Genomic DNA, 17,673 nt, shown 5'->3' on the forward strand with positions numbered 1-17,673 from the left:
GAAACTCTTAAAGTTTCTGATAAAATCCAGAAATCTTAAAAAAAAAAAAAAGATTTTGTGGAATAAATACATGAATAAATCTATTTATTAAACTAATTTATGAACAAATATTTTCTAGAGTGTGTTTCCTCAAAGAGACAATGAGCTCTATGTAGCATGTTTATAGTCAAAAGTGTCAAAATACTTGGAATAAGACGCAGATATTGACTCCGGCATTGTTAGCCAGTCTCTAACTCTGTCACTTCTTTCTCGGACCAATCAATCAATCAATCATTCAAATTTTATTTGTATAGCACATTTCAGCAGCAAGGCATTTCAAAGTGCTTTACATAATTAAAATAAAAACAGCATGTGAGATTGAATAAACAGTGAGAAAGAGAAAGACATTTTGAAAAAGATTTTAAAAAAGATAAAAACATTAGACTGCGAGACAGAGAATTAAAAAAGTTAATAACTAGATGAAAAATAAAGATAAAAACATTAAAAACATCAATTTACCGCAATTTAGCAGTACGCAACTCTAAACAGCCGGGTTTTAAGTTGAGATTTAAAGGCACCCAGTGTTTCAGCTGTTTTACAGTTTTCTGGAAGTTTATTCCAAATTTGTGGTGCATAGAAACTGAATGCTGCTTCTCCTCGTTTGGTTCTGGTTCTGGGGATGCAGAGCAGAACCAGAACCAGAAGATCTGAGGGGTCTAGATGGTTGGTACAGCAATAAAAGATCTTTAATGTATTGTGGTGCTAAACCTTTCAATGATTTATAAACTAACAACAGTATTTTAAAGTCTATTCTCTGAGCTACAGGGAGCCAGTGTAGGGACTTTAAAACTGGTGTTATGTGCTCTATCTTCCTGGTTTTAGTGAGAACCCGAGCAGCAGCGTTCTGGATCAGCTGCAGCTGTTTGATTGATTTATTAGTCAGACCTGTGTAGACGCTGTTGCAGTAATCAATGCGGCTAAAGATAAACGCATGGATGAGTTTCCCTAGATCGCGCTGAGACATTGGTCCTCTAATCCTGGAGATGTTCTTCAGGTGATAGAAGGCCGACTTTGTGACTGTCTTAATGTGGCTCTGAAGGTTCAGGTCAGAGTCCATCACTACTCCCAGGTTTTGGGCTGATCGCTGGTTTTTAGTTGTAATAACTGAAGCTGTGCATTGATTCTAGTTCGCTCCTCTTTAGGTTCAAAGATAATAACTTCAGTTTTGTTTCTGTTCAGCTGGAGAAAGTTTTGGCACATCGACACATTTATCTGTTCTAAGCATCTGTTCAGTGATTGGATGGGTTCAGAGTCACCTGGTGACATCGTGATGTAGAGCTGTGTATCATCCGCGTAGTTATGGTAGCTCATCTTATTTTCTATTATAACCTGAGCCAGTGGGAGCATATAAATATTAAAAAGAAGGGGTCCTAGGATTGAACCTTGGGGTATCCCACATGTGACCTTTGACCTCTCTGATGAGAAGTTTCCGATTGAAACAAAGAAATCCCTGTTCTTTATGTAAGATTCAAACCAGTGGAGCAGTGGACCGGAGAGTCCGACCCAACTCTCCATTCGATTCAGTAACATGTCGTGGTCAACAGTGTCGAAAGCTGGACTAAGGTCCAACAGAACCAAGAACCAAGTGCTCAAAATGCAGCTGCACAAGCAGAGCAACACAGTAATGCAGGAATTCCCAATATTAATGTAACAAATNGCAGAGCAACACAGTAATGCAGGAATTCCCAATATTAATGTAACAAATTGTTGTCAGGCAACAAGACAAACTGCTGTTTATTAACTACTGACATACTGCAACACCAGAATACCGTAACACGCCAAACAACTAAAGATATTGATGTGCTTTGGTTAGCATCTTCACAAAGTTTAATTATGTTCCAATTTACAGAGACAGAAACTGGCTTTTCAACATAATAATGTGAAATACTGTTTGTTTTAAACAGTTTCTGACACCAAATCAAATCACCATTCAATGTCATTTTCTGTCCGTCTTCAAAGTCTGCCTAACATGCGGCCTGAAAACGACACCTGCACATACCTGATTCCATGAACTCCTGATTGAAGTTGTTCCAGGACGCTTTGTTCTTCTCCAGGTTCTCCTCCATGACTTTGATGTCGGCGAACGGACAGTTGCACTCTGGGAATCTGGGAGAGCACCGGCACCAGCAGTCGTTGTTGCGGCACAGCAGCTCACCCTCCGAGTTACAGGCCACGTAGCTGAGGGCCGCCTCCACAAAACGCCCACGGAGGAACTCTGGCAGGACATCCTGCAAGCCTGACATGAAGTCAGAGGTTAAAAAAAAACAAATGTGTGCGAGAGAGTGCAAAAGCTGCAATGTCAGCATGAAAAAGAACATCCCTAACATAGCCCTTTTATTTCAGCTTTTTTTTTTTTTTTTAAGGATTATAGGCTATGATCCTGTCCGCAGCAGGGAGATGAAAGCATTTGACGTTTTGACTCCCATGATTCATCATGTCAGATTTTATTTTAAAAAAATGTCTTAAATGGATGGATCTAGCAAAACATTTTGAAGAACTGCTCCAGAATATTTAACCAATTTTTTTTTTTTTAAGAATCAAATGGAAAGCAAGAATTGCAATTTCATCTGCATGTCGTTTTAACCCAGTAGCTTTAGTAGCCTTTGCAGGGTATTGAAACAATTACATGCTTAACCTGTGGGAAGCAAAGTTGGAATCAATTTAATTTACCAGCTTGAAAATGTGTTAAATTTTCGCTGCTGCTTTCGTGGTTTAAACTGTATTAAAACATGTGATGCTAATTATAGTGCAAAGATCTATGGCTGCACAGTGTATTGCGCCACATCAGAAGCTGATGTGTTTGCAGATCGACATCTCTCAGAAACCAGGAGGTAGCCTGGTGTGTGAAGCTCACGCCGCGTTCCAGAAATGGTCTGTGGTCCGCTCCTGTCTCGCTGATTTTCCGTCTAATAATTGTTAATTTGTGTCAAAAGCTGCCTCTTTCCTCACTTCACAAGCTCTTTCTGGATGATTTTCGGCAGCCAAGTCAATCCCACTGTGCCCTGATATGAATATGCATATCTCTTCTTTGGTATTTTCTCTTTTACTGGCATGGAAAGTAATGTAATTAGTCACATTTTCCATGTTCTATGCTTTGGCAGGTGCTTTGAGGCCTTTTTCTACTTTCCTGTGGGTTAGTTTGTGTGCATGTGGGTGGATTGTCATGTGATTGTGTATATGCACACACACAAACACACACACACACGCACACACACACACACGCACACGCAGTTCCAGTTCTTCAGGAAGTTTCTTCGGTTTGGGAGAGAGAGCTAAACAACCTGCCAGATTTAGTCATTATCTCACTCTATCCCCACCTTGATGGCGCCTCTCCTTGTTTTCTTCTTTTTTATTTTTTACGGACTAATTGCACTGATAAGATTAGAAATAATCTCCATATAAATTGTGTTATTATAAGACAGATTGTTTTGTTTTGAAAGTCAGCACAGAATATATGATAATTTGCAGCGACTTTGCAGAAAGCTGCCTCGATGCTTTAATCAGTTTCCCGATAAATAACGAGTCTTCCTTGATAACGTTGCGGAGCGACACCCACGAGCGTCACATCGGTGGAGGAGTCAATCCTGTTACATAAATTCTAAACAGGTATAGCCACTAAAACATAATGCTAAATATAACTCTACAGCAGGGTCTAACAATTGAAGTCGCATCCAAGGCAACTTTCAAGCAGCCTTTTGAAAAGTTTGGATGGGCATTCAAGCATCACTTGGCTGCACTGTCATTTTATACAAAATTGGCCCCGTCTGTCCGACTTGGCTATGTATTTTTTCTTTTTTTTTTTTAAAGAACATTATGAAAATGTAGACTGAGCACAAATTATTCAGCCTGGCTGTTAGCTGGGTACTTGCCTGTGAGTCATCCTCTTTTCACCTTGCCGCTTTTCACCTTTGACACACGTCGTTACTGCGGCAGCGCATCAGTATTCAGCCGAAAGCATGCTGTGATCAGTACGACACTCACGTCTGCCTTTCCAAAATGAGTAAAAAAAAAAACAATGCAAACTGGAATGTGTCCAGGTGCTATTTGCCATTTTATATCACTTAGAGTGACGTAAAGCCCAACAACACCGTCAAGCTTTTATGAGTTAAGAATGCTGTGGTAGGCTTGTATGGGCTAAAATCCTGATTTGTGAGTTTTTGTTTTTTCTTAAGTAGAAGTAATATACTGTAATAATCAAACGGAGATAAAATTAACTACATGTTTTAAAGTAGCATCGAGGACAGTCTTGCACACACACATTGTGAATATTCCTGCTTGAGGATTCTTCTGTGTACATCGTGGTCAAAGCCAACACGACCTCAAACTAAAGCCTGACTAGTCAGTTTGGATTAAGTTTTATTACCTTTTTTTGTTTCTTAGAAAACAACAAGTCTTGTTTTTAAAATTTACACAACTTGCAAGTTGCCTTAAATAACAAGCTGCTGTCGTGCATTTTCTTTTCTTGCTCTGCACATTGGCTCATCTAAAAATGTGTTTTATATGGGTCAGACTGAAAGTAATTAGGTGCATTTGGTGAAACATGAAATCCTGTCACATCTATAAAGAAATGTGTGTCACTTACGATCTGTTTATAATGCAGATATTGGATGCATAATGGGTGTGTGGCTACTGAGCCAGGAGAGAGCAAGCAGAGACATCATTCTTGCGTTTTGTTCTTCATCTTGCCTAACGACCACCTGACCATATAGGGAGGAAAGGTCACTGTTTTCTACATCACCTATCAGCAAGCCAAGCGGTCAAATCAACTGCAACGATAATATTCCGTGTTTCTCCATGTTATTCTCGTCTTGCTTTTATGCTTCCATGTTGCTCTGCTCCACCTGCCAAGTTAAATCTCTGCTCATCAGCTTCATTCAGCCCACCTGTGCCTAGCCTAACTGTCTGCCTTTCTCACCTGTTTTCTGCAGTTCTTGAGCTCTCCCCAGTTTCTGCCTCCTTATTGACTTTCTTTAGCTAGTAGTTACCCAGCGTTGTGTCCTTGCCCTTGTTGTCTCCGGACGATTTTTGCCTTGTCCATGACGGATCTCTGCGACCTTTCTGATGGCTGGACCACGACCCGCCCTGCTGCTCTGTTTTACTAGGTATTCTGACATTCCCCTCTCTATGTATGACCATTACTTGACTTCTAACCACTGGATTGGGGATCTAAGCAAATAATGAAATTTGACTAACCAAGTTGTGGATATACTCCATCAGGACTTCCTTCCTCCACATGATCAAACTATCTTTCTCAGTTCCCCAACATCCTCCTCCTCTGACGTTACTGCAGCTTTCCAGCTTCCTCTCCAGAACCGCAGATTAGCGAGACTGATTTATTCTCTTGCATATTCCCTCTGGCAAAAATCAAGTCACCAACCTGCCTCCTCTCTCTGCAGTGCTGAGAGTCAAATCCTCTGTACTGAGACATTTCACTGCTGATCGTTCTGCAGTGAAATGCATAAACAAATGTAGTCTTTTGGCTGAATTTCTGTATGAAGAAGTCCAAGCATTTGACATTCAGAGGTGAGTAAATGTTCACTAGTTTCACATATCAAAAGAATGAGGCAAATATTATAAAGTCATTTCTGCAACTTTGTTGCGTTTATTCAAATTTCATTAAGGTGATGCCTATTTGCAGCATATATTTTAATTTCCAGCGTCGTGGCAGTGGGTTTTCCTAGCTCTCTCTAAAAATGTTACAGGTTCAGATTCCCAGAAATGCAATGTTGGAACTTTTACTTTTTTTCTACAAATTATTTAAATTCAGTGTACTAACACAATAGTGACATGTAATGCACTAAACGTTATTGGTTTTCTTGAATGACTGCTGGCAAAAGCAATATAAGAATTATAGCAATGACTAAACTGAGTTTTCTATTTTCAAACATGTATTTCCACAGATTCGAATAACATACAAACTTGGTTTAATTAGAAAAGCTGTTAAATTGAGGGATGTTAAGTTAAAAAAAAAAAGTCCTTGCTGTTAGTTCAGTTTTCCCAAATCTTTACATTTTTCACATTCTTTAACCAGAATAAAAAAGGAGATGAAAATAAAGACCTTAAAAACAGAAAAGGATCTTTCATCTTTGTGCCTCCAGGCTACCCTTTCACCGAGTTCCAGATTAATTTGCTACCTATTTCAGTCCAGTTTCTAATTAATCTAAAACTGGTGATGTATCAATTACATGTGTCTGTGTAAAGGGAATATCAACAACTGAGAAACCAATTTAATCTGGTAATGAATCAAACAGCCATCAATTATCTTTACTGCGATATTTTCAACCTTTAACTACCTGCTGATAATGAGGCAAGAGTCGGCGCCTGGGCTATAAGCAGCAGATTATTATTGAACAAATATCTGATAAAACAAACAAGCAAACAAAAAAGAAAACTAATTCAGGAAATCTTTTGTAAATGCTGTTTGGCTGGAACCATGTGCAGATATACATGTGTGTAGAATATAAGTCTGTCTTTCCATCAACCCAAAGAAAGGCTTCAAATAGGACAAAAGCTTGGAACATTCCAGACTGCACTGAGCGCTACACCTCTGTTCCAACAGGGCTCGAAACAGTGATAAAAAAGAAAAAAAAAATCCCATCACTTGCTTTTAATCTTCAGCATTATCTCTCCTTATCACACCAGGTCCCCTGTTACCAACATGAAAAACCTGTGGGTGTCCTCTTTCTGATGGGGGCTTTTAGGGTCATTACCCATGAGACTTTGCTTCCATCCACCCCCAGATTTAGATCACTCCACTGGACTAGAAATGGCAGCCCCAAGGTTCCCTGTCTTTCCATCTCTCAATCCCCTGCAGAGATCACATTTTTCATTTTGGGCAATTTGAAGCTCTTAAACCCACCCCATGATCACTGCCTCTCTGTTATCGGTGCATGTCTTCGAGTGACTGCGTGCTCATTTTAAGCCTCTGCTTTGCTGACAGCTAAGTCCGCTGCACCGGAATGCACCCTCGTCTCTGCAGGACGCGCCGTTGGTACCCTCGGCCCGCCGTCCTGCCCTCGGGGCCTGAGAGTTTTGCATCCGTCTGGCTTCAATGTCTTGTGTGCAAGAGCACACACAATGGCACAGATGCTTCTGTGTCACATACCAACCCTCATCCTTTCTTTATTTTTTTCTGTCTGACTTTTCCCTCCTTGGTCGCAAAGCTTCCTTCCGACTGTGACTTGAATTTTCTGCTGACTTGTTGCACAGGCTGGAATGCGTATTTACCTCAGCTCAGCTGTTTCATGCTCTCCTGAGATAGTTTTGTGCTCATACACAAAAGAGTCCACTACATTGTGCATGCATGAAAAGTGCAAAGCTGTAACACTGCAAAGAGATAAGGCCCCGTGTGGTGCTGAGGGAGCTATATCCAACAGGTCTGTCAGTTTAAAGAGTAAAAAGACTTCAGAGCCACAAACTACCCACCTCCCCCACTCCACCAGACAGACTTCTATCTGGCTCACTTTCTATTTCTCCCTATATCTTTCGTCTGCTGAAACTTCTACCGTCGAGACATCTAGCGCTGTGATGTCAGAGCAGGGACCAGTGAGAAATTTGGCATGCAAGCGGCACATGAATGATTCATACAGTGCAGTGCACAGAAACAGCTTGTGTGCAGAGTATTTGTTTCAGTGACTGCCCAAACTTAGACCTAAGCAAAAGGGAGTCACTTGACAGACCTCTCATCCTGCAGGAGCTCACGAGTGTCCTGCGGCATCCGTCCCCCATGCTCTCGCTATTGAAGGAATTCCAGCAAACTTCTGAAGGCCTGTTTATGGACCTGAAGGGGGGTTGGGGGCTTGTGATGGATGAAGGCCACCCTGCAGCTGTCATCAGGCAATGGTGTCATTCTGATTAAAAGTGGGCCTGCACGTTCCTCTGTGCGCTTGCATAAACTCGCACTTGAGTTTATGCAAGCTTGTGTTAAGAGGCGAGCGTTTTCCAGAACAGGACTCCAAGTGGGCTGAAATGGAGCATTAAATACTACAAGCTTGTCTATTGTAAGAAAACAGAACTATTCCAGTCCACATGTTGTCTCTCAAACCAACGGAGCAATTTAAATTAAATATTGCAATGGCTTTATTCTTAATTTGTCCATAATGGTAGAAAAGGGCAATAACATTAAAGCTTCAGTAGGTTTAATTTTACATATTACTTTACATATTACATAACAATATGGTTCACAAGTAGAAGGCAAATTCATGACGAAACTGAACGATTTAAATCCATAGAAGAGATCCACACCTTTAAAAGTCACTGGTTATTAAAAATAGGAATCCACTGAATCTTTTGAAACTATTCACACTTTTTGAAGTTTTTCATCTTCTGTTAACACCATTACAAATTCCAAAGTGTATAAAGATTTTAGTATGAAGGGTCAACACAAATAAGTGTTATTCACTCTGATGAACTAATGCTACATGTAGAGTCATGTAGTCACTGAAATCACAGCTGCAAGTACTTTTTAGAATATGTCTCGACCTGAAACTTTTTCCCCACTTTTTGCAAAATTGCTCAACCTTAGACTGGGTAGTATCTAGTTACACTTACTCAGTTACATTTATTTGACTACTTTTTTGAAATTATGCACTTTTAGGAGTACTTTTGCTATGCTGTACTTTTTATTTTCACTTGATTGGTTTTATTAAATAGTATTTTTTTACACCTACCTGAGTAAAATTACTGATAACAATGATAATAGACTTTATACAGAAAAATTTAGAAGGAAATGCCCTGAACCATTTCCTACTAAAGTTGTAAAGATGACATTTGAGAAAAATGTGGCTCTCGGTATTTACTTCTAACCATGATGTCCCTCTGCTGTTCTCATCAATATCTCAAGTCTTAAACTCACAGCATATAAGAGAAGGTTGCATTTTTGAAGGTAAAAAGAAAAATCTATATCCGACACAACAACATTCTTGGAGTCTTAAATAAGGTTGCTTTTCAAAAACCCAAGCTTAACTCCACAATTTACCTTTAACCTTTGAACTTGAAATTAAAAAAAAAATATATAAAAGCATATTAAGATAGTGGCCGTGTGGAAAGACTTGATATTTATTTACTGCTTATGAGGATTTGCTATAAAGACATTGCTGCATGCGCCACACGACCGGCTCTACTGTACACAAAGAGTCACAAACAAGCGCTGACCTGCCACAGACAACGAAGCTGCTCGGCTTCTTCAGAGCCCCAACTTCACAGCATCAGAGGAGCATTCACTAAGGCGCGGAACGGTCCGACCATATGGGAAGGTTACGCAGTACGTTTAGAGGACAGTGACACAAACTGTGAGACATTTGTTCTGTGACTGTGAGGCTAAAAGGGCTTCTTCCAACAGACTCTGACAGAGACTCTTCGTTCTACTGGGCTGCCATTGTTCAGCGCCGATCTAATGGTCGGCATGAAATGACTGCTGGGTTGGTCTATTTTGAACGGTAATCCAAATTAAAACTAATTTTACAAATATTGGCTGTTAAATACTATCTTAAGTGCACCTACAATAAGAAAATTAGATGGAAAATGATGATGCATCTGATATTTGAGCCTAATTTGATAAGGAAAATAATAGTCAATTTATTTTTGTTTTCAGTTTTTATTTTGGCAACCGCTTTGTTGTTCCTCCTCACAGGTATGTTTGGTTGGGCAAATTAAATGTGTTAATGCCACCAAAAGTAGTTTGGTAAAATAAAACTAAACGCTCAAACCTGATGCCAGATCGGATATTATGAAAATGTGATTCATCTCAGAGAAAAAGGCGTTTTTGGATCTTTAATGTCTCCCACATACAATTTATACATCCTACAATAAAACAGATATCGTTTCACTGTATTTATTTAAAAAAAAAAGTTATTCTGCTCAGGATTAGACACTGTGTGTGCATGTGTTTGGCAACACCCTCTAAATGGGAGTTTTATAGTCTCTCTCAGACTGTAGTGGCCAGGCCAGATATTGCGGTTCAGCAAACTGTAAGACTGACTGTAGATTACTGAAACACAGATTGTGATTTTTAAAAATGTCACTCTTTAAAAACAAGGAGATTCTTAGTTACTTCTAAAATGTCGTCCTCTCATGAACCTGTCGTGCGCTGTTGTCTTGTGAGCCGGATGTAGGACACGGGCAACTTGTGCCTTAACCAGCAAAATCAGGCAATTGTGTAGAAACATTAGACCCACCTAACAATCATCTCGATGTTTCTCTCTCTTCTTTTGGAAGTAGCCACACCAGTCATCTGACCAGGAATAAATCACATGTATTGCATGATTCTAACTTATATGGCGCTGCGTTTCAACAAGCACTCATCCTACACTTGCCCCAAAGAGCAGATTTTACTCTCCATCAGAATTTTTCACCAAACCTTCGACAACATGAAGTACAGCGCTGAGAGCAGGAACACTTTCCTAAGTTTTGAGATCGTACATTTGTGCGTCAGCCGATTTTTCCACCAACTGGTATATTTCTGAGTTGCCGCCTCCTCCCACACAGTTCTGTCTATTGTTACTGGACTTTTACTAGGCTCTTGATGGGTTTCTGGATGCACGCATCTCAAAAAAATGCCACCCACACACACAAGAGAGGACCATAGCTAATAACTTGGAAGGTTTCATTTTGAAGGTAATAAAAATTGCAAAAAACATATAAAAATTGGGGAGTTGAGGATTGGGGAATATTGTTTCGAAAGCTCCACTCTGACTGCAGGATAAAAGTACGAAGCCAACTTTATGTGGTGTTGGAGAATACACAGTCTTTATTATAGTAAAACAAAAGAAAGACCGAGCCCTACCCCTAAACCTAACACATTTAAACCACTGTGGTATTTAATTATAGCAAGTTGCAGTTTGATACGTCCAAAAAATGTTTAGATGTTGGCACTTTACATTGTTCCCCTATAATGAAACACTCTTAAGACAGAGCGTTCTCCAGTGTGCTACATAGAAAACATTGTTTTTACCATATGTCCTTCTCTCACCAAAGAAGTTATCAGACACCAGGCCTATTCAGATTGTTTTTTTTTCTCAGAGGATGAAACTTTCCTCCACATTTGGAGGAAAGTCCCAGGCAAGTTTAGGCCTGGAAGGACACTTGGCTTTTGAAGACCTTCTTTGCCATTTAAGCCTCTCTTGTGTCGTTTTATAATTATTGTGCTGCAGTTAGCATTACCAAGAACCCTAATTTGAGTAAATAATCAGCTTGTGTCTTCATGGTCGGACACGAAAGTAGACGGGTTTTTCTTCTCTGATCTGAAGCAGACAGCCTACTAAGCACATGTCAAACTCTGGTGTCTCTTAGAACCATCGCTCGCACGAGGGCTTAGCCATTTTTAACCAGGCAGCCAAGGCGTCGCAGCATTAGCATTAGGCTCTGGTTCCTGTTCTCAACCTTGTGAATAACAGAAAAATTCCCGAAAAGGAAACATAAGTGCACATAAGTGACCAAGGAAAACGGGCCACCAGAAACCTTTAACGTTTCTGTCCAGATGCATCAGGACAGAATCTTCTGTTTTATAATTGTCACAGATATTTAAAAAAACAAAAGTGTTTCTTCTTTCCGTTATGAAGAAGCATCATATTTATAACGATTGAAAGAATTTAAGAACTACTTTGAGAAGCATACTTTAAGAAGTTTGGCACACTGTCCTTTTTTCTAAAAAGCACAAGAAGATGTTCAAGATCTAATTAAAATTTATCTTGTGCAGAGAGAGAACTGATACAAAATAGTCCAAGGTTTCTGCCATAATTATTTCTTAGGAGACTTGATACCTCAGTGCAGGCTTGACTTGGTCTAGAAACGGCTTTTACAACCTCGTTTTTATCAACTTGGCTCACGGGACCAAGTTGCTTTGGAAGGGCAGGAATGGAAGTCATCAAGCTAATTAGAGAAAATAGGAGTAAGAGTTTACCCCTGGTCATTGGTAGGGCTCCCCTTTTTTCATTACAAAATCAATGTAAAAGACAATAAAAATAAAAAAAACATATTTAATTATTGCATTTGTAGAATGAAATGCCTACCCAAGACATGAAGTCTGAAGATCCTTACAGTTGGTTTTTCTTTTAAACGTTTCTTACTTGAAACTATAAATACTCATATTTGTAAAACAAATCCTTCTGTTTGTTTTCTGGGGACAAACTTGTACCTTTCAGCTGCAATTATGTTTTTTTTTTCTAGAATTGAAAACAAAAGAGTATGAAGATTTATTTATTTTTTTTTATCATTTATTGTTTCAGAATTTGAAAAGTATCGTGCTTTAACGACCCACTCGACAACCTACACACTGATTCTGCCTTTAACAAATATGTCAGACAGTGAACAAAGCCTTCAAAACAGTGTTGACTCATTTTGCACTACATGGCCTTTTCACTTTTCTCTTTAGCCTTTCTTAATACCTACAGTCTCTCTGGGTCTTAAACTAATAATATTCCTCATTTTAGAAAAGAAGGACGGACACAAAGATACAGGACTTGACCTAACAACGGAGAAGTAAACTATGGTTCACTTTGTGGAGAAAAATGATATTTATTCAGCAACATCTGTGATAGTTAAGGTTTAATATCCGCTTCAAGGACAAACAGTAAAAACTTTAAGGTTTCGAACATGCTTAGCCTCGTTTTTATTCCGGGTCAAAGCTTGTCAATATAACTTTATAGGGCAGCTATAGCAGGAAATGACAGGCTCAGGCAGCTGGAGGGGATAATTATATTTCGATATCGAATCTTTTTCCTTCTCCCCCCCACCATCAATATTTTTTTTCATTACAGAGTTCACCTAGGCAGCATTTAGTCTTCCTATTGTCAAGAAACCTGGTGATAATGAGAGGGTTTGAAAANCATCAACCCAAAGAAAGGCTTCAAATAGGACAAAAGCTTGGAACATTCCAGACTGCACTGAGCGCTACACCTCTGTTCCAACAGGGCTCGAAACAGTGATAAAAAAGAAAAAAAAAATCCCATCACTTGCTTTTAATCTTCAGCATTATCTCTCCTTATCACACCAGGTCCCCAGTTACCACCATGAAAAACCTGTGGGTGTCCTCTTTCTGATGGGGGCTTTTAGGGTCATTACCCATGAGACTTTGCTTCCATCCACCCCCAGATTTAGATCACTCCACTGGACTAGAAATGGCAGCCCCAAGGTTCCCTGTCTTTCCATCTCTCAATCCCCTGCAGAGGTCACATTTTTCATTTTGGGCAATTTGAAGCTCTTAAACCCACCCCATGATCACTGCCTCTCTGTTATCGGTGCATGTCTTCGAGTGACTGCGTGCTCATTTTAAGCCTCTGCTTTGCTGACAGCTAAGTCCGCTGCACCGGAATGCACCCTCGTCTCTGCAGGACGCGCCGTTGGTACCCTCGGCCCGCCGTCCTGCCCTCGGGGCCTGAGAGTTTTGCATCCGTCTGGCTTCAATGTCTTGTGTGCAAGAGCACACACAATGGCACAGATGCTTCTGTGTCACATACCAACCCTCATCCTTTCTTTATTTTTTTCTGTCTGACTTTTCCCTCCTTGGTCGCAAAGCTTCCTTCCGACTGTGACTTGAATTTTCTGCTGACTTGTTGCACAGGCTGGAATGCGTATTTACCTCAGCTCAGCTGTTTCATGCTCTCCTGAGATAGTTTTGTGCTCATACACAAAAGAGTCCACTACATTGTGCATGCATGAAAAGTGCAAAGCTGTAACGCTGCAAAGAGATAAGGCCCCGTGTGGTGCTGAGGGAGCTATATCCAACAGGTCTGTCAGTTTAAAGAGTAAAAAGACTTCAGAGCCACAAACTACCCACCTCCCCCACTCCACCAGACAGACTTCTATCTGGCTCACTTTCTATTTCTCCCTATATCTTTCGTCTGCTGAAACCTTTACCATCGAGACATCTAGCGCTGTGATGTCAGAGCAGGGACCAGTGAGAAATTTGGCATGCAAGCGGCACATGAATGATTCATACAGTGCAGTGCACAGAAACAGCTTGTGTGCAGAGTATTTGTTTCAGTGACTGCCCAAACTTAGACCTAAGCAAAAGGGAGTCACTTGACAGACCTCTCATCCTGCAGGAGCTCACGAGTGTCCTGCGGCATCCGTCCCCCATGCTCTCGCTATTGAAGGAATTCCAGCAAACTTCTGAAGGCCTGTTTATGGACCTGAAGGGGGGTTGGGGGCTTGTGATGGATGAAGGCCACCCTGCAGCTGTCATCAGGCAATGGTGTCATTCTGATTAAAAGTGGGCCTGCACGTTCCTCTGTGCGCTTGCATAAACTCGCACTTGAGTTTATGCAAGCTTGTGTTAAGAGGCGAGCGTTTTCCAGAACAGGACTCCAAGTGGGCTGAAATGGAGCATTAAATACTACAAGCTTGTCTATTGTAAGAAAACAGAACTATTCCAGTCCACATGTCGTCTCTCAAACCAACGGAGCAATTTAAATTAAATATTGCAATGGCTTTATTCTTAATTTGTCCATAATGGTAGAAAAGGGCAATAACATTAAAGCTTCAGTAGGTTTAATTTTACATATTACTTTACATATTACATAACAATATGGTTCACAAGTAGAAGGCAAATTCATGACGAAACTGAACGATTTAAATCCATAGAAGAGATCCACACCTTTAAAAGTCACTGGTTATTAAAAATAGGAATCCACTGAATCCTTTGAAACTATTCACACTTTTTGAAGTTTTTCATCTTCTGTTAACACCATTACAAATTCCAAAGTGTATAAAGATTTTAGTATGAAGGGTCAACACAAATAAGTGTTATTCACTCTGATGAACTAATGCTACATGTAGAGTCATGTAGTCACTGAAATCACAGCTGCAAGTATTTTTTAGAATATGTCTCGACCTGAAACTTTTTCCCCACTTTTTGCAAAATTGCTCAACCTTAGACTGGGTAGTATCTAGTTACACTTACTCAGTTACATTTATTTGACTACTTTTTTGAAATTATGCACTTTTAGGAGTACTTTTGCTATGCTGTACTTTTTATTTTCACTTGATTGGTTTTATTAAATAGTATTTTTTTACACCTACCTGAGTAAAATTACTGATAACAATGATAATAGACTTTATACAGAAAAATTTAGAAGGAAATGCCCTGAACCATTTCCTACTAAAGTTGTAAAGATGACATTTGAGAAAAATGTGGCTCTCGGTATTTACTTCTAACCATGATGTCCCTCTGCTGTTCTCATCAATATCTCAAGTCTTAAACTCACAGCATATAAGAGAAGGTTGCATTTTTGAAGGTAAAAAGAAAAATCTATATCCGACACAACAACATTCTTGGAGTCTTAAATAAGGTTGCTTTTCAAAAACCCAAGCTTAACTCCACAATTTACCTTTAACCTTTGAACTTGAAATTAAAAAAAAAATATATAAAAGCATATTAAGATAGTGGCCGTGTGGAAAGACTTGATATTTATTTACTGCTTATGAGGATTTGCTATAAAGACATTGCTGCATGCGCCACACGACCGGCTCTACTGTACACAAAGAGTCACAAACAAGCGCTGACCTGCCACAGACAACGAAGCTGCTCGGCTTCTTCAGAGCCCCAACTTCACAGCATCAGAGGAGCATTCACTAAGGCGCGGAACGGTCCGACCATATGGGAAGGTTACGCAGTACGTTTAGAGGACAGTGACACAAACTGTGAGACATTTGTTCTGTGACTGTGAGGCTAAAAGGGCTTCTTCCAACAGACTCTGACAGAGACTCTTCGTTCTACTGGGCTGCCATTGTTCAGCGCCGATCTAATGGTCGGCATGAAATGACTGCTGGGTTGGTCTATTTTGAACGGTAATCCAAATTAAAACTAATTTTACAAATATTGGCTGTTAAATACTATCTTAAGTGCACCTACAATAAGAAAATTAGATGGAAAATGATGATGCATCTGATATTTGAGCCTAATTTGATAAGGAAAATAATAGTCAATTTATTTTTGTTTTCAGTTTTTATTTTGGCAACCGCTTTGTTGTTCCTCCTCACAGGTATGTTTGGTTGGGCAAATTAAATGTGTTAATGCCACCAAAAGTAGTTTGGTAAAATAAAACTAAACGCTCAAACCTGATGCCAGATCGGATATTATGAAAATGTGATTCATCTCAGAGAAAAAGGCGTTTTTGGATCTTTAATGTCTCCCACATACAATTTATACATCCTACAATAAAACAGATATCGTTTCACTGTATTTATTTAAAAAAAAAAGTTATTCTGCTCAGGATTAGACACTGTGTGTGCATGTGTTTGGCAACACCCTCTAAATGGGAGTTTTATAGTCTCTCTCAGACTGTAGTGGCCAGGCCAGATATTGCGGTTCAGCAAACTGTAAGACTGACTGTAGATTACTGAAACACAGATTGTGATTTTTAAAAATGTCACTCTTTAAAAACAAGGAGATTCTTAGTTACTTCTAAAATGTCGTCCTCTCATGAACCTGTCGTGCGCTGTTGTCTTGTGAGCCGGATGTAGGACACGGGCAACTTGTGCCTTAACCAGCAAAATCAGGCAATTGTGTAGAAACATTAGACCCACCTAACAATCATCTCGATGTTTCTCTCTCTTCTTTTGGAAGTAGCCACACCAGTCATCTGACCAGGAATAAATCACATGTATTGCATGATTCTAACTTATATGGCGCTGCGTTTCAACAAGCACTCATCCTACACTTGCCCCAAAGAGCAGATTTTACTCTCCATCAGAATTTTTCACCAAACCTTCGACAACATGAAGTACAGCGCTGAGAGCAGGAACACTTTCCTAAGTTTTGAGATCGTACATTTGTGCGTCAGCCGATTTTTCCACCAACTGGTATATTTCTGAGTTGCCGCCTCCTCCCACACAGTTCTGTCTATTGTTACTGGACTTTTACTAGGCTCTTGATGGGTTTCTGGATGCACGCATCTCAAAAAAATGCCACCCACACACACAAGAGAGGACCATAGCTAATAACTTGGAAGGTTTCATTTTGAAGGTAATAAAAATTGCAAAAAACATATAAAAATTGGGGAGTTGAGGATTGGGGAATATTGTTTCGAAAGCTCCACTCTGACTGCAGGATAAAAGTACGAAGCCAACTTTATGTGGTGTTGGAGAATACACAGTCTTTATTATAGTAAAACAAAAGAAAGACCGAGCCCTACCCCTAAACCTAACACATTTAAACCACTGTGGTATTTAATTATAGCAAGTTGCAGTTTGATACGTCCAAAAAATGTTTAGATGTTGGCACTTTACATTGTTCCCCTATAATGAAACACTCTTAAGACAGAGCGTTCTCCAGTGTGCTACATAGAAAACATTGTTTTTACCATATGTCCTTCTCTCACCAAAGAAGTTATCAGACACCAGGCCTATTCAGATTGTTTTTTTTTCTCAGAGGATGAAACTTTCCTCCACATTTGGAGGAAAGTCCCAGGCAAGTTTAGGCCTGGAAGGACACTTGGCTTTTGAAGACCTTCTTTGCCATTTAAGCCTCTCTTGTGTCGTTTTATAATTATTGTGCTGCAGTTAGCATTACCAAGAACCCTAATTTGAGTAAATAATCAGCTTGTGTCTTCATGGACGGACACGAAAGTCGACGGGTTTTTCTTCTCTGATCTGAAGCAGACAGCCTACTAAGCACGTGTCAAACTCTGGTGTCTC

At 39.8% G+C, this 17,673-nt stretch overlaps 1 protein-coding gene across 1 annotated transcript in view; it reads right to left on the reverse strand.

Annotated features, from left to right (window-relative positions):
- The window catches only part of LOC103138416 (BMP/retinoic acid-inducible neural-specific protein 3-like), an 82,324-nt gene that overhangs the window by 57,707 nt on the left and 6,944 nt on the right, over nucleotides 1–17,673 (reverse strand). The window contains exon 3 of the mRNA XM_016671743.1: nucleotides 2,039–2,275. Coding sequence (XP_016527229.1) covers nucleotides 2,039–2,275 — 237 coding nt within the window. The remainder of the gene's footprint in view (nucleotides 1–2,038; nucleotides 2,276–17,673) is intronic.

This window comes from Poecilia formosa, unplaced genomic scaffold (genome assembly GCF_000485575.1).
Source record: "Poecilia formosa unplaced genomic scaffold, Poecilia_formosa-5.1.2 Scaffold49, whole genome shotgun sequence".
NCBI lineage: Eukaryota > Metazoa > Chordata > Actinopteri > Cyprinodontiformes > Poeciliidae > Poecilia > Poecilia formosa.